The sequence below is a fragment of the Cydia fagiglandana genome, chromosome 22, assembly GCF_963556715.1.
Source record: "Cydia fagiglandana chromosome 22, ilCydFagi1.1, whole genome shotgun sequence".
NCBI lineage: Eukaryota > Metazoa > Arthropoda > Insecta > Lepidoptera > Tortricidae > Cydia > Cydia fagiglandana.
In genome coordinates, this window is record NC_085953.1 from 9,726,950 (window position 1) to 9,748,674 (window position 21,725).

At 37.7% G+C, this 21,725-nt stretch overlaps 5 protein-coding genes across 5 annotated transcripts; all 5 read right to left on the reverse strand.

Moving 5' to 3' along the window:
- Positions 1–5,702: 5,702 nt before the first annotated feature.
- Positions 5,703–7,081, reverse strand: LOC134675396 (acetylcholine receptor subunit alpha-like 2). Its single transcript, XM_063533604.1, has one exon. The coding sequence runs from the start codon at positions 6,944–6,946 to the stop codon at positions 5,738–5,740; it is 1,209 nt and encodes a 402-aa protein (XP_063389674.1). The 5' UTR covers positions 6,947–7,081; the 3' UTR covers positions 5,703–5,737.
- Positions 7,082–7,259: 178 nt separating this feature from the next.
- On the reverse strand, positions 7,260–8,603 carry LOC134675511 (neuronal acetylcholine receptor subunit beta-2-like). Its single transcript, XM_063533776.1, has one exon. It carries the CDS (start codon positions 8,508–8,510, stop codon positions 7,281–7,283), a length of 1,230 nt encoding a protein of 409 aa, XP_063389846.1. The 5' UTR covers positions 8,511–8,603; the 3' UTR covers positions 7,260–7,280.
- Positions 8,604–9,111: 508 nt separating this feature from the next.
- On the reverse strand, positions 9,112–10,290 carry LOC134675505 (neuronal acetylcholine receptor subunit beta-3-like). Its single transcript, XM_063533769.1, has one exon. The coding sequence runs from the start codon at positions 10,225–10,227 to the stop codon at positions 9,112–9,114; it is 1,116 nt and encodes a 371-aa protein (XP_063389839.1). The 5' UTR covers positions 10,228–10,290.
- Positions 10,291–12,179: 1,889 nt separating this feature from the next.
- Positions 12,180–13,456, reverse strand: LOC134675497 (acetylcholine receptor subunit alpha-like 2). The gene has a single exon (XM_063533762.1). It carries the CDS (start codon positions 13,390–13,392, stop codon positions 12,199–12,201), a length of 1,194 nt encoding a protein of 397 aa, XP_063389832.1. The 5' UTR covers positions 13,393–13,456; the 3' UTR covers positions 12,180–12,198.
- A 961-nt stretch (positions 13,457–14,417) lies between these two features.
- On the reverse strand, positions 14,418–15,735 carry LOC134675501 (neuronal acetylcholine receptor subunit alpha-3-like). Its single transcript, XM_063533765.1, has one exon. The coding sequence runs from the start codon at positions 15,624–15,626 to the stop codon at positions 14,418–14,420; it is 1,209 nt and encodes a 402-aa protein (XP_063389835.1). The 5' UTR covers positions 15,627–15,735.
- Positions 15,736–21,725: the final 5,990 nt, after the last annotated feature.

Genomic DNA, 21,725 nt, shown 5'->3' on the forward strand with positions numbered 1-21,725 from the left:
TCGTTTTATAATATAGGAGAAACAAAATTTAATGCCAGTGTCGTTAAGATAAACAGCAAATTTTGTTTACGTAAGTAGCAAGAGACTACGCGTATAAAACGACAGAATAAATAATAGTACTACCGTACAGAAAGGACACTTCCTGCAAAACCGAAGTTTGACACCGATTCAGAGACGCATCATGCTATCCCTTTCTAATGTACGGCACTATTACTACGGGCTATTTAAGGGTTGTCAAAATTCAAGTGATTATCTTATCTGTGGTCGTGCACGGAAAAGGACGTCAAGTGGTGCCAACCCTAATAATTGGTCGGAGCAATGCCGAGCCGAACGGAGCCGAGTTTGCCCGAAGTCAGGAGTGTCTCCTTACTGATAAAACTACCGTTTGACAGGTAGTAAAATAGACAGAACTTATTAATAACGTAAAATTAAGGAACTAATATAAAAAAAGAGTTTTATTATTAATAACTTAGAGGTTAGCCAAATCCAAGCAACTCACGTTCTTGATGTGGTTCGCTTATGTGATAAAACCGTGGAATAAAATTAGAATTGGTATGAAAAGAAGAAAAGACATTATTCTGACTTATTATTCAGTCAATTACCAAACCGCCCACCGCTCCGCTCATGCATGGACGTGGTCTATGCTCCCCAAATTCACGAGTAATTGACTATTAACAAGCAATGACCTGAAATTACTTGCAGCGTTGTTTGCACTAGATTTAAACTTATTTAAGATGCATGATATGGAACGTAATAGATAAAGTTGACGAAATATAAAGCGAGCCGATCTTGTTCAAAGTTGTTCGAGAGATCGGCGTCGCGATTCGGGAAGTGAATTAGAGATTAATTACTTAATTAGATACGATATAGTAAAATTATCATTCCTATTTCATATCTAGTGAATCTCTAATTAATTTCCCGAATCGCGGCGCTAGCTAAATAAGTAGGGTTACCAGATACAAATTTAGAATTTTCTGACAATATTCCTGATTTCAGAATAGGTATTTTTCCTGGCATTCATTTTTGACGACGACTTTGGGACGGAGGGACGGGGAGTGTCTAACCGTTAGCGATTGAGCCGATCTTTAGCCGCTTTTATGAAATTTATTTTTTGTATTACTTTAAGTGAATAAAAAGGTAAGTACTTTATAAAAAAGTCTATCAATTCTAAAAATTCCTGACATTTTCGTGTTCCGTCCCCATTCCTGACATACGGATAAAGAGCAAAAAATAATTTATCGGCTTTGAAATATGAATATTAACTATTTGACTTTGCAATCGGAAATCAGTCGTTGTCAATAGACCTTGACTATAAGGTACATTCATATCGAAATATCTTTAATTAACCCTAATCAGCAGTAAGCAGCAGCAAGCTGCAGGACTAACGCTACGTCTTACGTAGGCGAACAACGCGCGAACGCGGCGCGGCGCGGCGCGGCGAAATCAATCCTTTGATGCCCATAGAAGTGTCCTACGTAAGCGATCTCGTTGCGAACGCGGTGCGGCGCGATTTGCACGCGAATGTCAGGCGGCGCGGCGCGGCGCGGCGCGGCGGCGGCCGCTTTCGCCGCGCCGCGCCGCGCCGCGTTCGCGCGTTGTTCGCCTACGTAAGACGTAGCGTAAGACGGTCGGCTCTTTATCATCTGTCACGCATAGCGTGACGACTATGACAAGTGATAAAAATGTGACCACGACACCGCCGCTGCAGTAGGTAAACAGTGAATTACAATTTCCTAGGCAGCTAATAATCGTAAAAATGACAAACGGCGCAGCATTAAAATTAGCGTTGTTTTTGTCGCCGGCCGCTGACAAATGATAGGAGCGGCTTATTCGCGTCACTTACCTTCCTTTTCGACAACAAGCTTTGTTATAGACGCTATCAGATATATCGGAGTGGCCAAGGTGCTCACAAATATTTGAGCATGCCTCTTATGTCAGGCGTTAGAGTGCGTGTTCAGATATTTTTCAGTACCTCGTGGCGACAAGCTAAAATTAACTTTCCACTTCGGTTTTATAACCTGTGATGTCAGAACAATTAAACCTTATTTTTTTAAGAATTCTTGCGAATAAGCCTCTTCTTCTCAGCATATTTGCGTCCACTGCTGAACATATGCCTCTTTCATTGATTTCCATGTTGTTCTGTATGCGGCGGTTCTATGCCAGGTCGGCCCTGCCGTCTTTCTAATGTCGTCCGACCACCTGGCTCATGGTTTTCCGTTCCACCGGCTTCCCAGTCGAGGCGAGGTCTCCAGAACAGTACTCGCTGGCCCCATCGGTCGTCATCCCTGCGGCAGATATGGCCGGCCCATTCCCACTTAAGTTCCGCGTAACACGTTGTTGCGAATAAGCCTGTTACTACACTTTTTTATATTTGGTTGTCGAATCGCACAAGTGCCGAAATGGCAGGCGCCGGCAAAACAGCATTACTCACCTCCCCCGTCGCCCGACAGCCGCACCAAATGAAACTCCGGCCGCAAACACCTTTCTTCCTGGTCGCTATACGTTTTTCTATGTAGATACACTTTTATATCATAGCAATAGCAGATTAACCCTTGTCCACCTAAATGTGGACAAATGTGAAACTTGATGGTATGCAAAGTGTTTGATTTCAACGTTAACAGACACCGTGTTTTTTTAAACTCCGGTAATTTCAACGGTGTATTCCTAGTCTTAGATTACGTTACTTTCTCAAAGACGTTTACATTTTAGAGATAATCAATAATTATTTTTTATCTGAGAGTAACAAAACTTTTCTTCGAAAAAAAAAGCAAAAATATGACTTCGGCCAAGACCGTTATCATAACACATAAAAGAGGCATATATTTATTTACCAAGTTACTTAAGTGAAGAAAATACATATAACGGATACAATATTAAAACTAGAAATAAAATAAAAATACAAACTATAAAATATACTTACCTACAAAAAAAAAAAAACTATAAAGGGCATTTCTCAGGAGGGCCGTTTTTACGTGTCCGGGGCACGATGATTGAATTTACTGTTCAATAAATCTGAATTAATTTAGGCATGATCTTCAGCTTATATTCTGTCTGGGACACTATCAAAATATTTATTTATTATTTATATAATACAAGAAAAAGATATTCAAATGCCAAAAATGATGTTCGGTGGGCGTGTCCCGCACCCAGATTTTATGAAACAAAAAATTATTACTCAAGATGGGGCATTAGATCGGAGTTATTATGGGTATTCACGCATAGGGTATTAGTTAGCTTATCATATTCTTTATATCACAATAATGTGTTTGCTCAACACATTGAATAAAACCAAATTTACGATGTGTCCCGGGCTAGTGACTGATATCGGTGTAATTTGCAAAACATGTCAGTACTCCTTCAAAGTTGTAGACCAGGAACTCAGTGTCTCATACATAGTATGCTTTAGTTGTGTCTTAACCGTTGAATAAAGTAGAGGTACAGTCACAGTACAATAAAGTGATTTTTTAAACGTTTCTCCGTCCTTCGCTGGGTTTGGTCCTATGTTTTTTGAGATCGGTGGTGCAATTTACTCCGAAAGTTTTAGTGCAATTATCGTTATGTAAGTGATTAAGAAGTCATTGAAAGTACGTAAATCCACCATTATTACATCTCCTCTGTATCGTTCATGCTATTTCTGTAATTGCTAAAAAGTGATTAATTTTGATATCGCTGGTGTTGATTTCCCTGGTCTCGGTGGATTTTTTGACCACCGATATCAAAAAAGTGATCACTGAATTCAAATCCTGCTTTGTAAACTAGTTTGTTGTACTAATTTATCATGTCTAAAAAGTGAAAGATACGTTATACAAACGTAAAATTATGTTTGTAAGTAAATTATGTCATAGTAGGTACACAAAATCACTAGTTCACTATGAGTAGTTATTTAAACCAGACGTATAGACACAATGTTTCTTTCTCTGTCTTGATATTCTTTTCCAACCAATTAAGTAAATTATGTTCGTTGTCCTCTATATCACCGGAGGCCCTACACCTCGATACCTTTAAACATGTCAGCCATGTTAAATCAATGTAGTCAATTAGATCCCACTTCTTTTAAAATAACTTGTGTATGTAAGCACTATGCAAGGTGAACCCAAGGGACAGGATGTACAGAACAAGGGATTAAAAATAAAATAGCATTCTAATGTCGAGATTGCTTCAAATGCACTGAGCGTACCTACTGATCGATATTTCTAAAGGATAGCCATAGACACAAATTGAAAACAGCAAATGTTTTAACAATCCTCAATGTCTTATGTCTTTGTCAACAACTTTGTCACAATTTAGCTCAAGTGTTTGAGGGTGCTGGAGATCATAATTAATTGGTAATTGGATCTTCAAGCATTACTCGACTACTTCAAATATTATAGTTTTAAATTGACGGAGTTCACGCTTTTAAACTCTTTTATTAAAAAAAATACTTGTTTTCCGTATTGCATCATATTGCTTTATAAGTACATTAAATATTTAATGAGCATTGAACACCACTCAAGAGTGTATTGTTTATCGGGTGCAGGTAACATAAGTTTTTTTTAGATGCGTGTGCGGTCGGATTGCGTGAAACAAACATCTTCTCCTTCATGGATATAATAATACAATGAATAAATGATTATAATGTGCGAATTTGTGGTCGACAATGTCGACATGTCTGAAACTCGTTTCAGGACCACACATCACCCTATTATATGAGGCCAGTCATATAGTGTGGGATATCTTCTAGAGATGTTGATTTACAAGCCGTAATTTGGTTATTTTAAAATCTTGAGTCTATATCTATTAAATTTATGTAAGCTTTCGAGATTATTAGCCTTGTTACATCGCTTATAAACAAATAGGATTGAAAAATATGATTAAAATAATTATATAATTGAGATATAAAACCTAAATGTGATTTTGGTGTAAGCATTATTGAATTCGATGACGCCAATTGATTTCAGTGCCTGCACATGATTTCGGTGTTTTTTAAATCTCAAATATCTTGAAAACTATAAGGTTCTAATGGAGGCCTCCACTACCAGTATTTTTTATATTAAGGGTAGATTTTAGGAAATAAACTCGCATATTATATAAGTTAAAAAAAAATTTTGGCACCGAAGTCAGGCACCGAATGTCATCTCTGAGAATCGCCCTAAAAAGAACACCCCGTCCAACAGGTCGGACTGCGGCATGGACCCCATGACACTGGCGGCGTTACCTCTCTGTATGTCAAGGGAAATACGTTGAGAGAGTTACGCACCAGCCCTGGGGTCCCCTGTGGTGTCAACCAGCCGCGCCGATAGTGCTCCTATAAATGTTTTCATGTCGGCTGACCAGGGACCCAAAGTCTCAACCGCGAGCGCCGCAAACTCATAGTCGTTGAGCAAAGTCGAGTATTTGCGGCGCTTGAGAACTTGGGCCTCGTCAGCCGCAGCGCCGGCCCGTATGCGGGTCAGCGGGTCCCCTGAATGTGGTATTGCGCAAAGGTGTAGACACATGTTGCGTCCCACACCAGGGCCCTTCCTAACTTCCACGGCACCAACGTGGCTCCGTTGTTAAGTTAAAAGAGGTTAAGTTCCAGAAACAGATAGGTACTAACATTTGATTGAAGGTAATAAAATATAGAGTCTGTATTTATTTTGCTAAGTTTGCGCCGACTATACCTACTTCACGTATTGTACATATCTTGTCAACTTAGCTAAAACAATCTCCGTAAATAAACAACATTTATGCGCCAACCATTTTATTCGTCATTTTACATTTAATATTGAGCTGGTGGTTGTTTAGGCATGTAAGATATAAACAAAATTATATAAACAATAATAACTATAACCAAAAAAACACTGTTTAAAATATTAGCGATATTTGTCCAAATCTCTTTATTCTTTACATAAGTATCTTTAGAATCAGGCTCGGTGGAGCCTCCATCCATCCTCCATCTTGGTAAAATCAAGTATTGACCAAAGCTAAAAAACACTTTATTTGATACTAAAGATACCCATTCAAATGGCACAGTTTTTCTTTTTACAATTTTGCTTAAAACAAATGTAAATAATACAGAAGTTATGGTAATGATGATTGAGTCACGGACGAAGAATAATATAACAGGGGTATCGCCACTGTGCTTTGGTAGAAACTCGTCAATAAAGAACAAGAATGTAAAATGACTTATGAAACTAAAACACGACAATCCCAAGCGGATATAATCGTTTACATTCATTAAAATAGGTGTTGTGGTCAGTATACTGAGAATGAAACAAGGGCCAACCAAAATAGCTACTAAACCGGACGCCTGTCTTTCCATTGTTAAAGTAAACGATAACTGTACCTCAGAATCCGGATCCTCCTTCAAATCTTTCTGCATAATGTTCCAACCATTGCCATATTCGGCAAAGCCAAGCGTAATACCTTTTCCTTTAAAGTGAAATCTGGAAGTGGAAAGTCTATCACCATCTCCAAACTGAAGGGTACAATTCTGTACATCGAACGGCCAATCTTTCAATTTCGCAATGCAGAATGATTCGTAAATTTGTTCAGGGACACACATAACTTCCCCATTATTGTGGACGAGGCATTCTTCTATATTCATATTATAGTAGTCCGGATCGACGCTGTTAAGTAGTTTCAATGATGGGGTCCAAATATCAGTCGCGAGTACAACCATCTTGTTGACTCCTCCGTACTCATCAGGCGACCAAGTGAAGCGTTCATCTCTCCAAAACATGCGAGTCCACATTTTAGCTGTGAATCTGTCTGCATATTCGTCAAAGGCGAATGTCTTCAATTGGAAATACATTTTGACGGGAACACAAGACTGGTTTCGCGGCGGTTGTCTGACTCGATAATTTGCCATTTTGTCCGTGTGCAGTTTTTTATCCCATGCATCTTCTTTTGAAGGTAACATAACGCAATCTTGCGAATACGAGGCTTGAAGTATGCCGAGAAACAGAAGGATTATTTGCAAGAACATTGCTCTATCGTCCCTGTTTTAACACTGAATTGGCTGGCCGAAGCTTAGTACGGCAACGCCCCCTGACATTATCGTTTGTTATATGACACCGCTCCATGTGCAAGTGCTTCATGGTTGGTAAGTAATTATTCTGTACACTAGATGGATGGTATTGTCTGGTCTGTTGGACATTATTGCTGTGGACGGCCGATGGCATGATAACAACACGATAAAGCATATGTAATTTTTTGTACCATTTAATGCCAATCATAATAAACAGCCATTTGCCCTTCCAAAATTTTTAAAACACATTATTAATCAGACGATTGCACGATGTGAGTTTTCGATTAGGAATTTAATTAATTGGCGGTATGTAACTCTCATGAGGCAAGTAAACGGAATACATAACGATGTAAGTAATTACAGAAACTATGAAGACAATGTTGTTGATAATGTTAGAGAAATCAAACCATTCGGTTTGTTGACTTATTGAGTCCAAAACAGTTTTGCTGGCAACAGTAACGCTACACCTTGGGAAAAACAAATACTTCACCATACCATATCCATTAAGAACAAAAGAATTAATTGAAATGATTAAATCAGGCGGAGAAGATTTACGTGAGCATAAATACCTCAAGGTTAATGTTAATAATATGATCATCAACGTTAATGACATAGAACCAGTAATAAACAGTAAAATTTTAGGAGCATCTACACTATGCTTCGGTATGCTTTTGTTTACTTCAGTCAAAAATAGATAATGGCTGAATAAACTGCCACATAAAATACCTAACCGCACGTTGGCGTTGACATCCAAGAAAAACGCTATTATAGTCAGCACGGACATCACAAAAGCTGGCACCACTATGGCAGCTTCGATGCCTACTGCCACTCTTTCCAAAACAAATTCTACAGACGCTTGATAATCTCCAGTTAAATTCAGATATTCCTGCGAATGTATCATTCGCCAGGCAGTATACGTGTCCTCAAATGCTAAGAATTTAAATTTTGTGAACACAATGCTTGCTTCGCTCTGTGACCAGGAGTCATCATCTATCTTTAAAGTGCAGTGTTTTCTGTCGTACGGCCAATCTTTCATTGCAGAACTGCACAAAAGATTTTGTACAATAGACTGTACACATCTGACATGCCCAGTATTGTTCCCTAAACATTCATAAATAGTTATATACGTTTCGGAATCTTCAATCTCGTTGTTTTTGACCTTTAATTCTGGTGTCCAGATTTCATAAAAGTTTAAAACCGTAGTCTTGATACCTTTATATTCGTCCAAATCCCACTTCAATCTAGCATCGTCCCATTCCATGATATTCCAACTGTAAATAGTAAGTACTTCTTCTTGATCGTCAAATTTCAGCATCTGTATGACGTAAACCACATCTACTTCTACTCTGTTTGTGGTGTTACTGTTTGGTGATTCTAAAAAATCATAACAATTGAGTATTTTAGTTTTCAGCCTCATTTCCACCGGAACTTCCGATGGCCATAAGGACTCTAAAGCACAATTTTGGCAATCACTGAACTTAATAATAATGGCTAATATACAAATATAAGTGTACGAGGCCATGTTTGGTGGCTAACTGCTATTTAGTTGTAGAAATGGAATCAGCGAATTTGATATGTTAAACGCCCACTTTGAGATAACGATGTGTTATTTGTTAAACTAATCTGACGAAGATGACTCTTGTACCGTTATCGATAAATTGTCCAAAGAGCATAAATCTGTCTCTAATGCTCTCAATGGTATAATAATGATGGGACTTCTAATCGAGTGATCTATAACACTAGGTCAATAATGGTTGGGACTACGCGTAAAACTTATCTAATCTCTAATAATTTAGTTAAAAAAAAGAAATATTACCTATGTATAAATGTACGACAATCAGTCTGTGGGAGACATTACAAACTCGAACTATTATAATCATATCTCTGTTTGTAAAACTTTTCAAGGGTGGAAAATACTCTTGGATGAGTACCAACTATAGCTTGTTGCATCTTCTCGTATATTATACATTTGTTTTTTTTTTAACTTAATTGTTGTTTTTATATAAGTAATTAGTGAAGAAACACAAAATAACAATCTGCAATTAAATATGTAGGTATGTTACTTTAATTAATTATATTAATTTACATGGAAAATGGAAGTAATTATATACTAGTAAACTGCCTTAAGTATCCAAAAAGAATGTGAAGCGTGGCTTCTTTGGAATATAAGCCGAAAGCAAGTAAATATAAGTAACTGTCGCTATGAACAGATAGACGCTATTAGCAATACTAATAAAGTTAACCCATTCTACATTCGGTTTAACATCCGGATCTCGCTCAATCACCTGCCATTTTGTAAATACTCCATATTTTCCATACCCATCCAAGACAAAATCATTATAAGAAACAATCCATGTGGGGGGTTGAGTTTTCTTCTTTCCCAAATATCTAAAGCAAAACGATAATACAAAGCAAATTACAGTCAAAAGCGTAGAGCAGCTAATGAACGACAATATGACAGGAGTATTTGCACTATGTTTAGGAGTGTTATCGGATACTGCGTTAGAAAACATGAAATGGCTGATCAAAGACATAAGCAGTATCCCCAATCGGTTGATATCTCTATAGTCCAACAGGAGAGCCGTCACTGTCAGCACACTTACCACAAAAGCTGGCACCACTATAGTAGCTTCTAGGCCCTCTGCGAGTCTTTTAAAGTGGAATTTAACGGTAGACTGTATTCCAGTGGTCAAATTCTTGAAGACCTTTACGCGAACGATCTTCCATCCAGCATTTTGTAACGCCTGCATGTAATGGCTGAAGCTGAAGAACACTTTGGTTTCCTGCGGTCGCCATGGGTCAAACTGGAGCAGGCAACTCTTTGTGTCATAAGGCCAATTAGTTAAGTCAGAAGTACAGAATACTCTGTGTTCTGTCTGGATAACGCACTGTACGTGGCCTGTGCTGTTCAACCTGCATTTTGTGTAGAGGAAGTCAAAATCATCCGCATCTGCCGTATTTATCAGCTTCAGCCCTGGACTCCAAATGTCAAAACTTGAAACTTGCGTCGACTTTATATCCTTGTAATCCTCAGGCTTCCACGTTAATCTATCATCTTGCCAATCGAAATAGTTCCAGCTGTATAACGTGAGTATCTCTTCGTTAGGATCAAAATGAAAGGACTGAAGTAGATAATCCATCTTCAGGACCGCCGTGTTTGTGTCCTTATTGACCGGGGGCTCCGATGTTTCGGCGTAACATTCAGTAAGCTTTTTCCTTAAGTTTCTTTCTGTTTCCATTTCTGGTGGTCGGGTGTTTAGGCGACATTGTTCGCAAAGGCAAAGACTTAATATAGAGAGTGTTATGAAACTTATGAATGCGTACAGATTCATGGTTGTCGGTGAAATGTGGAAATTTCGTACGCCCACTTTCAACTGCATTTACATGTAAATGAATATGTGTTGACCAGCGTGATAAGTATCAGATTAAATGTTAATTTGCAATCAACTGTCTGTCGTCTGTCTACGAGTATTATATTTACCTATGTAGGTAGCTAATCGAGATATTATAAAAATGAAAAAGAAGCCCACAATTCGTCTTGGGACCATGTATGGTTTTAGGTAGGTAGTACTGTGAATAAGCCTATACCGATAAATTATTGCCATGTACATATAGGTAACAGGGGTAATTATTCTCCCATACGCCATATTTTAGGTGTATAGGGTAAGACCACCAGTGAATGAACACTTAAGCAATTATCCAAGTTTGAAAAATCATTGCTCAGCATTCATTAAAAATTAAAATAATTAACTGCAATTTAATCAATCCTCATTTAATAAATAAGAAAGTAATTTCTGCGATTTTTAATTACTTTCATAGTTTTTGAGTTATACCAGAATTTACCAAAAACTACCCAAAAACCTAATGAATGAACATAAAAACTAGTGAATGAACACCGAAAAATCCAGTGAATGAACATTATTTAACTTTTTTTAATTAGCATAATAAAATCATTTTTATCACAAACACCGTTTCCGGCTCTATTTTAATAGGTATAGCGATAGCGTTTATATCTTTTTATCCCTCCATATTGACTTCGAATCGATTAGAATGTAATAAAATGATGGTTATTTACCAATAACATAGAAACCCGTTACATATTGAAATGAAAATATAAAATCAACCATTAAAACAAGAACCAATATTTTGATGAAAAGGGGTCATGCTCACCAAATAATGCTTAAAATAATAAACTTGTCACTGCAATGTTCGTGGTTACACTGTTCATACATAGAATTAGTAGAAATCCAATAAATGAACAAGCCAAATTTTGTATTGTTCATACATAGGCATGACAAATCTAGTAAATGAACTATAGAAATTTGGTTTGTTCCAATACTGGCTAAATGAATCAGAATCGTTTTCTATGCAGAATCACAAAAAACAAGCTCAATACGATTGCGTTTACATATACATTTGGGGAAAAAATGAAATCTACGCGACACCAGTAAATGAACACACTGTTCATTTACTGGTATCAGAACATTTGATGAGCCAGTAATGGAACTATAAAAAATAAAGACTTAATCGCATAATACGCCGACAAAGTGTACATAAATAGAAGGTTCAACTCTTAATCTAACCAAATAACTAAACTTTGTACTGGTTAAAATTAAATAAGCACTTCATATGTTGGTCCAAACGTACACTGTTCTTATCTGGGATCTAATATTTTCATACAAAACTTCAAATCCAGAAACACGTAAACTTCAAACGCCAGTCACATCCTAACTTGTCGAAAATAAATTTATTACGGGTTGTCATTGCATAGGAAATAGAGTTGTTAATAAGAAAAAAAATAAGACAAGTGGAAGAAATTGCTATATTTCTTATTTTAGACGAAAAACGTGATTTTGTTCATTCACTGGGGGGTGTTCATTCACTGGAGGGTTTACCCTATATCAATCAAGTGAACGTCAAATCCACACCAGGAAGAAACACGATTAGTAGAAATGGAAAAGGAAATGCAAGAAAAGAAAGACCTTTTCTCGTCTCAATAGATAGCCTGGAGTTATGGCCTAGACTGCCCTATTACTATACGAATGATAATGTCCGTGTAGCCCTTCGGCTGGTTATGTTATTTTGTCAAAATTTATTTTAAAATTTTTTATTTAATTTAACTATTTATATTATTGGGGTAGATTTTCACCGACTCTCCTCGACGTAGTATATAATATTCTTGTGCAATAAATTTATTCCTTATTTTACAGTCAGTATTGAACTGGTGGTTGTTTAGGCATGTAAGTTTTAAACAAAATTACATAAACAATAATAACTACAACCAAATAAACACTGTTTAAAATATTTGCCGTATTTGCCCAAATCTCTTTATTTTTCACTTTAGTATCTTTATAATCAGGCTCCACTCTCCATCTTGGTAAAATCAAGTATTGACCAAAGCTAAAAAACACTTTATTTGATACTAAAGACACCCATTCAAATGGCACATTTTTTCTATTTGCAATTTTGCTTAAAACAAACGTAAAAAACACAGAAGTTATTGTCAAGATTATTGAATCACGGACGAAGAATAATATACCAGGGGTATCGCCACTGTGCTGTAGAAACTCGTCAATAAAGAACAAGAATGTAAAATGACTTATGAGACTAAAACAAGAAAATCCCAAGCGGATATAATCATTTACGTTCATTAAAATAGGTGTTGTGGTCAGTATACTGAGAATGAAACAAGGGCCAACCAATACAGCTACTAAACCGGACGCCTGTCTTTCCAATGTTAAAGTAATCGACAACTGTATGTCCGAATCCGGGTCTTCCTTCGGATCCATCAGCATAATGTTCCAGCCATTGCCATATTCTGCATCGTCAAGGGCCATAGCTCTTCCTTTAAAGCGAAATCGGGAAGAAGAAAGTCTATCACCATCTGCAAACTGGAGAGTACAATTCTGAACATCGAACGGCCAATCTCCTAATTTAGCAAAGCAGAATGATTCGTAAATTATTTCCGGGACACACATAACTTCGCCATTATTGTTAACGCGGCATTCTTCTATATCCATCGAATAGTAGTCCGGATCGACGCTGTTCACCAGCTTTAATGATGGCGTCCAAATATCAGTTGGGAGCACGACCATCTTGCTGACTCCTCCGTACTCTTCAGGCGACCAAGTCAGGCGTTCATCTCTCCAAATCATTCGAGTCCATATTTTTGCTGTGAATTTCGCTTCATATTCGTCAAAACCGAATGTCTTAAGTCGGAAAAACACTTTGACCAGTATACAAGACTGGTTTCTCGGCGGTTGCCTGACTCGATAATTTGCCATTTTATCCGTGTGCAGTTTTTTATCCCATGCATCTTCTTTCGAAGGCAACATTACGCAATCTTGCGAATACGAGGGATAAAGTATGCCGAAAAATATTAGTGTGATTATTTGTGAGAACATGACTCGGTCGTACCTGTTTTAACACTGAGATGCCTGCCTGAAATATAGTACAGCAACGCCCCCTGACATTATCGTCTACCTATCATTTGACACCGCATCATTTGAAAGAGGTTCACAGTTTTAAGATATAAAATGTAGATATTCATCATCATAAAAACATTCTATTCTATTCTATTCTATTCTATAATTTAAGAGCATGGCTCTTGTCGGTGGAGTATGCGCCAGTTTTCGCGGTCCTCGGTCAGGTTCTTTAGGTCCCTGTAAGACACGACATTTGCTTTTGCTTTTAGTTGTTGTATATAGCTTGCTCGTGGTTTTCCTCTTCCTCTCCTAGCTTCGATTTTGCCTTCTAATATAGTTTTAAAGAAAGTGTCGTGTCTTATCAAGTGACCTATCATTTTGCCTCGTCTATTTTCTATGGTCCTCAGTAGGTTTCTTTTCTCTCCAACGATTTGCAGCACTTCCTCGTTCGTTTTTTTCTCCGTCCAACTTATCCTCTCCATTCTTCTCCACAACCACATCTCAAAAGCCTCTAATCGTTTCCTATCCTTCTGCAGCATTGTCCACGTCTCACACCCATACAAAGCGATGCTCCAGATGTATATCTTAAATAGGCGTTTTTTTGTACTCAAGGATATCCTAGCCTTAAGCAAATGTTTTTTGGCGTTGAAAGCTGTTTTTGCCATTGCTATCCTTGATACTATTTCAATAAATATTATTATTATCTTGATATTATTTTATTTATTTTATTTTATTTTTTATTTATATATTGAACCATAGATTGTTGGATATTATTTCTGTGGACGTATGATGGCGTGAGAACGAAAACACGTAACTTTTTATACCACTTCATAAAAAGAACCTGAGATCTTTATCTCATTCGTACCTCAAGAAGGTCCAGCAGTGAACGTCTTCAGGTAGTAAATAATGAACATGATGATTAATGTCTAATATAATATGTAGTTTAATAAAGAATTATATTTAAGCATTTTTATTACATTATCACGACGGTTACTTGAACTTCCTTAAGCTATATCGAAAACGAATGTGAAAACTGGCTTCTTTGGTATATAAGCCGACAGCAAATATATATAAGTAATAATGACGACAAAGACACAGAGGCTATTTGCAATACTAATAAAGTTAACCCATTCTACATTCGGTTGAACATCCGGGTCTTGTTCAATCACCTCCCATTTTGTAAATACTCCATATCTTCCATAGCCATCGAATACAAAATCATTATAAGAAACAATCCACGTGGGGGGTTGAGTTTTCATCTTTCCTAAATATCTATAGCAAAACGACAATACAAAGCAAATTACAGTCACAAGAGTAGAGCAACTAATGAACGACAAAATAACAGGAGTATTTGCACTATGTTTAGGGGTGTTATCGGCTACTGCGTTAGAAAACATGAAATGGCTGATCAAAGACATACACAGTATCCCGAATCGGTTGATGTCTCGATAGTCCAACAGGAGAGCCGTCACTGTCAGCACACTTATCACAAAAGCTGGTACCACTATAATAACTTCTAAGCCCTCTGCGAGTCTTTCAAAATAAAACTTAACGGTAGACTGTATTCCAGTGGTTAAATTCTTGAAGACCTTTTCGCGAGCGATCATCCATCCAGCATTTTTATACGCCCCCATTACATATTTGATATGGCTCAAGCTGAAGAACACTTTGGTTTCCTGCGGTCGCCACTGGTCAAGTTGGAGCGTGCAACTCTTTGTGTCATAAGGCCAATTGGTTAAGTCAGAAGTACAGAAGACTCTGTGTTCTGTCCGGATAACGCACTTTACGTGGCCTGTGCTGTTCAACCTGCATTTTGTGTAGAAGAAGTCAAAATCATCCGCATCTGCCGTATTTATCAGTTTCAGCCCGGGACTCCAAATGTCAAAACTTGAAACTTGCGTCGACTTTATATCCTTGTAATCCTCAGGCTCCCACGTCAATCTATCATCTTGCCAATCGAAATAGTTCCAGCTGTATAACGTGAGTATCTCTTCGTTAGGATCGAAATGAAAGGACTGAAGTAGATAATCCATCTTCACGACTACCGTGTTTGTGTCTTTATTGACCGGGGGCTTCAAAATTTCGGCATAGCATTTGGTAAGCTTTCTCCTTAAGTTCTTTTCTGTTTCTATTTCTGGTGGTCGGGTTAAGCGACATTCTTCGCAAAAGCAGAGACTTAAGATGGAGAGTGTTATGAATGCGTACAGATTCATGGTTGTTGGTTAAATGTGGACATTTGGTAGGTACGCCCACTTTCAACTGGAAATGAACATGTGCTGTGCAGCCTGATAAGTGTAGATTAAATGTCAATTTACTATCAACTGTCTGTCGTCTGTCTACGTGTATTACAAATACGCTATAAGCTCACAATTCGTCTATGGACATGGACCAATCCCGGTCGATAAGTCACGTATATTTCATTGTACACAATGTTGTATTTGCCCATACGGTCATATCTTTTAGGTATAAATATAAATCACTTTGGCGCACGTCAAATCCACAACCGGAAGAAACACGATTAGTAAAATCCGCTAAAGGTTCGCAGGAAATGCAGGAAATAATGTGGCCATTAATTACGTGGGAAAAACACCTTTTCCCGCCTTTTCCCGCCTCAATAGATAGCCCGGAGTTATGGCCTTGCCTGCCCTATTATACGAATGATAATGTCTGTTTAGCCCTTCGGCTGGTGATGTTATTTCAACAAGATTTATCTTGAAATGTTTCAATTAATTTTACTACTTGTGTCCAGACAGTATTTTTTTTTAATAAATGTATTTTACTACTTTTTTTTTATGGGTAAAATCATTTATTTACATACAATATATATACAGTGGTACAACTAAACGAAATTAATAACTAGCTTAAATCTAAAATAGGCCCCTGAGTGAGGCATTGTACCAAGGATGCTGGCGGCATTTCCCCGCTGTATTGCAATACTGATACGTTGTGCGAGGTAGCGTGCGTTTTAATACTTATATTCGGCTTGTATTTTTGTTGACCAATTCGACAGTTAGTGACGTCTTTGTTATTATTATTTTGACTATTTAATCACATTAATGAGTAAATATGTTCTCTACAAAGCAGGAATGCTGATTCGGTAGTATTTTATATGAAACAGATTTTCAATACCTACCTTGAGTAGAATAGGTTAGTACAATTTTATCAGAAATACCTACTTTGATACTTGCTCCAAATTATCTCGCATTAAATTACCTCTGAAAACTTATAATGTTTCATGAATGGTGCCGTAACGCCTTTGAACTAATGACGAATCTTATTATTTTTCCTGTTTTGTTTTGTACAATAAAGTGTTTTATTATTACTACTACTGTACCCGTAGTTAAACGTAAGTTTTGTGGTCCCCCCTTCTTACCCCCTCAGAATGCACAATAGATGAGCGAGGATAATTTCCGCGTGTAACGTTACCTTGCGGTGACAGCGCGTCAGGTGGGAACACCCCCGTAGTAAAGCGTAGTGTACAATGCCAACTCTACACCCTCCCTACTTGTACTAGTATTACAAATGCGAAAGTTACTGTCTGTCTGTTACCTCTTCACGCTTAAACCGCTGAACCGATTTAGATGAAATATGGTATAGAGATAATTTAAGGCCCGAGGTAGGACATTATTTTATTTTATTTATTTATTTATTAACATTACATAGGCAGAGGCAGACCGAGAAAGAGATGGCGGGACGACCTGGATGCATTCCAGCGGGATTGGCGGGATCTTGCTCAGCACAGAGAGGACTGGAAAAGGAGAGGGGAGGCCTTTGCCCAGCAGTGGGACACACACATAGGCTAATAAAAAAAAACATAGGATAGTTTTTATCAATCATCATCATACCACGCAGACAAAATTAATCGCGGGCACAAGCTAACAGTGTATAAGTAGGTATAATTAATATATTAGAACTGGAATTTGAGAAATAGGATATATTTTAGGGTTCTATTCTATTAATGACAAAGTATCTTTTTATACGTGTGGCGGTCCATGCCAGCTTTCTCCCTTTATTACAAATTATATATCGGCTGTTGGTAGATTATTACGGTTTATTCAAGGCTATATTTTGATATGGTAGGGCGGCAGGCAATAGGGAATAAACTGTCTATGAATCAAACATTCTTTCATCTCAATCCGTTTTCTAAGTCTGGATATGAGCGTAAGTTGCCACAGTAGACAGACATTACAAAAACTACGAAATCCCTTATATTTTTCTGAGAAATAGTTTCACTGCAGTGAGGCAAAGCCCTAACCTGAAGGTCATTTATCAGTCTGCCAGCGCCCGGAGCACCCGACGGACCTCGTTTTTGTTTTTTCCCGTATTACAGGTACTTTGTGGAAATGTAACGATAAAGGATGATGCGGCAATTAAAGTGAAGAATAAGAAAGAGCTTTTCCTATTATCAGATCTTGAGAATATTTACATTTGTAAAGTATAAAAAGGGTTTGGAACTTCTGACTAAGGCCCTCAGCACACGGAGCGTAAGTGTAAGAGACGCATAAGGCGTATCGTAAAAACGTTACGAGTACAAGACGCGTAATATATGCGTACTAATCGTCGCGTAAGCGTAATCGTTCTGTTTCCATCAATATATATGCTACGCTACGACGACGCTTGTTCCAGTCCTGGGCTATAACCGCGAAAATCGAAATTCGCAAGTTTCCTCTGTCACTCTTATTACCGGCGCGATTCGGGAAATGAATTAGAGATGCACTAGATAAGATATATATAGTAAAGATATGTTACGTTCCACGGCAAAAGGTACCATTGCCCCGACTGGATATTGGAGCGGCGTTAATAATAAGCGTAAGCGCCAGCCGCCATAAAGTACCTTTTGCCGTGGAACGTCACATATCTTTACTATTTCATATCTAGTGAATATAATCTATATTGAGTGAATGTCTAACGGCGCGATCTTAAAGTTCTAATCGGGCCGTTCGTCTTCATTGGAGTAAAAGAGAAAGATCCCCGCAATTTGCGAATTTCGGTTTTTGCGGTAGCTGCTCGTAGCGCTCTCGTTCTACGCGCGTATTACGATACGCTTACGCAACTCTTACGTTACGACGCCGTGCCGTGTGCTGAGGGCCTTAGTGTGGTAAGTAATGTTAACAAAAATTGGATTGTAAGTTTTATTGTTATGAAATTGAAAGGAAAACTGTATAAAACTTAAAAATAAACTTTATCACTTCTCGAGTCTACTTCGTTAAACTTTTTTTTTCGAATTACGTAAACATTCGTCTGGCGCACTTTTATGTCGATTCTCCTGAGGGACTCAGTAAGTTACTGAGTTTAGGGTTCTGTTTAAAAAAAAAAAAAACATACAACCGAATTGATAACCTCCTTCTTTGAGATTTGGAAGTCGGTTAAAAAGAACACAAAATGTCTCTCTTTATTATCCTCCCGAAACACTCTACAGAAAGTAGAAACACCAAAAAAAGGTAACTTCATTAGCAAACACCCTTAATTGACGCATTACCCTCTTTTTCCCCGTTTGATCAATAATAGTTACAATCTCCTATCTCACGTAACTACTGTACTCGATTTTCAGCTCTACTGTAAAAGCGTTAGGTTTAAAATTTTAGTGAACTGACGGTGAAAAAGATGTCGTTTTCGTATCTTGACTTTTTTTTCGTCTGGCAAGCTTCTTAAATAGCAATTAAATTGTAGCCCTCTTCCGAATGTTGATAAACTACCTACTTAGGTAGGTAAAAGTGTACATAGGTAGTTACTTACTTCAAATACTCACCTGAGAGAAAACAAAATAGACGGTGATCACAAATATTTACTTAGGTTGTATATGTTTACGGGGAAAATTACCTAGTTTTTCCGTGTTTTTACACGGAATGAAAATGCCAAAATAACAATATTATACATAGAGCCTAATATTTATTCAAGAAGTTATAAGTAGAATACCTCACTAATAAACATTTCGATACGACAATCAAGAAAAATCACGTCGCAACAAAAAAATAAGTGTAATTTCCGTTATGATAGACATAAAGCGTCTCCCAAACTGTCTCGGTATGTCGTCAGTCGTCAAATTCTTGAGGTGTTTTTATCTCTGCTATAAAAACTGTAGTATTGGTAGGAAAACGAGTCCTTTGAGTCTGAATTTTAAGAATTCAGCTCGTTTTTACGAGACTCAGCGCTTAAAAATCTTCCGAGTCTTTTAAGTCCCGAGACGAGTCGTTTGTTAAGTCTTTTGTAGAGCAACTGAAAAAAACTCTAGCCTCCGAATAAAGACTCCATGACCAATTTTATAGGTTTTCCCTAAATAACAGTAAAGAATTATGGCGTTATTGTATGATTTATGTATCTAATCCACAAATTATAGGGACATAAAGACAATGCATTTTCGAAATTGTTTGTATAAAGCGATGGTTAAATCCTATTATGAAAATAAATGATATGAATATGAAAAGGACTCAATTAAGTCTCTACAAAAGACTCGGGTCTCTCAAGTTGAAAAGAACTCGAGGTTAGACTTAATCATAAGAGTCTGAGAAACTGAGTCGAGTCTTGAAGGAGAAGACTCAAAGGAGACTCGAGTTCTACCCAACACTATAAAAAGTTGAGTGCTCAGTTAGGCATTATGAAAAACGCCTCGACCCCACTCGTTCAATTCGCGCTAGCGTTATTAAAAACGCCACTCGTAATCGTAAAATGTAGGCAGTTTTTAGGGATAGGTACTTGACCTGGTTGGTGATTCTGGTAGGAGTTTTGATGTCGTTGCGGTGACGATTGGCGCAACTAGTTTAATTTTGTATGAGTTGTAATGATCATAAGGCGAAAACCAGGAAAACTGCTTTTAGTATAAACTTAGAATTATACAGAATGTTTTTCAATCTTAGCCAATATTCTGCGAGGTGAATAGGTACATATGGGTCATAGTAATAAACAATTTGTGCTACTCATGGGGTTGGAACAGAACTGAAAAAAAAGACAGTTCCAAGCATTTGCAGAGTACAGCCAATGGTTTGTAAAACTTCTTGGCCCCGTTTCACCACGCAGACAATTGTCGCCTGAGATTGATATTTCACCGTACATTGCTGGTACAACATGTAAACATTCACGATATGCAGGTGTCAAATTATCAAGCTGGTGAAATAGGCGCCTACTGTTTGTTAATTTTCACGATTTTTCCTCAACAGAATATGGCCTCGTCTAAATATAATAAGGAACGTAATTAAGTAACTAGACGTCAATAACTGTTGTTGAAACGAGACACTTCCTTCGGAAAACTTCGCTCCTCTGCTTTCAAAATACATAAAAAATATATTTTTTTGTATGTCATACCTAGTAGGCAAACGAGCTGACGAGAGAAACACTAGATGGTAAACAAGCTGACGAGAGAAACACTAGATGGTAATTACCTACCGTCGCCCATGGTCACCTGCAACACCAGAGGGGTTTCAAGTGCGTTGTCGGCCTTGCGTTAATGCGTAAAAGGCACTGGTCGTTTGTCGGGAGAGTGAGCGAATCGACGAACAGCATTGTAAACGTAGTATACACAACTTGCTACTGTGTGAGCGAGATTTCCGCTGCACCTATTTAATTTAATTTAATTAGTACCTCGGGGTCGAAAAGTGCTCGAGTGGAGACCACGGACTAGCAAGCGCAGCGTAGGACGTCCACCCACAAGATGGACAGACGATCTTGTTAAGGTCGCCGGAAGACGCTGGATGCGGGTCGCTTCCAACCGGCACGTATGGAGGTCCAAGGGGGAGACCTATGTTCAGCAGTGGACGTCTTATGGCTGAGATGATGATGATGATGATGAATTAGTACCTACTTTTTAAGTTATAGCTTTCATTTATAAAAAATATTTAACATGTAATTATTATTGTAATGTAATGGGTTGATACCTAAATAAATAACATTTTTGTTTATTTATTTATTTATTTAATAAGCGCCTTTTTTAAGATCTAATAAAAAAGGTAAGCGCCAACCCCCATAAGGTACCTTTAGCCTTTTATTCAGACCTATATATTCGATTTTATTGTTTTAATTAATTTCTATCAAACCCATTGATTCTCTAGAGAAAACTGCAAAAAAACTTCTGAAAATTATTATTAATAGACATTGCCATGGCACCTAGCCCTTGAAGTAGATTTATAAGCGCCACTTGCACCATCCCACTAACCCGGGGTTAACCGGTTAAACCGTTAAGTTAACCCAGTATCAAAGTGTACCTACCTACTGTTAACCATGGTAACTCCAGGTTTACCCGAATAACCCCGGGTTAACCGGTTAGACCTGGAGTTACTATTATGGTTACCAGTAGGTACCTACTATTTGACACTGGGTGG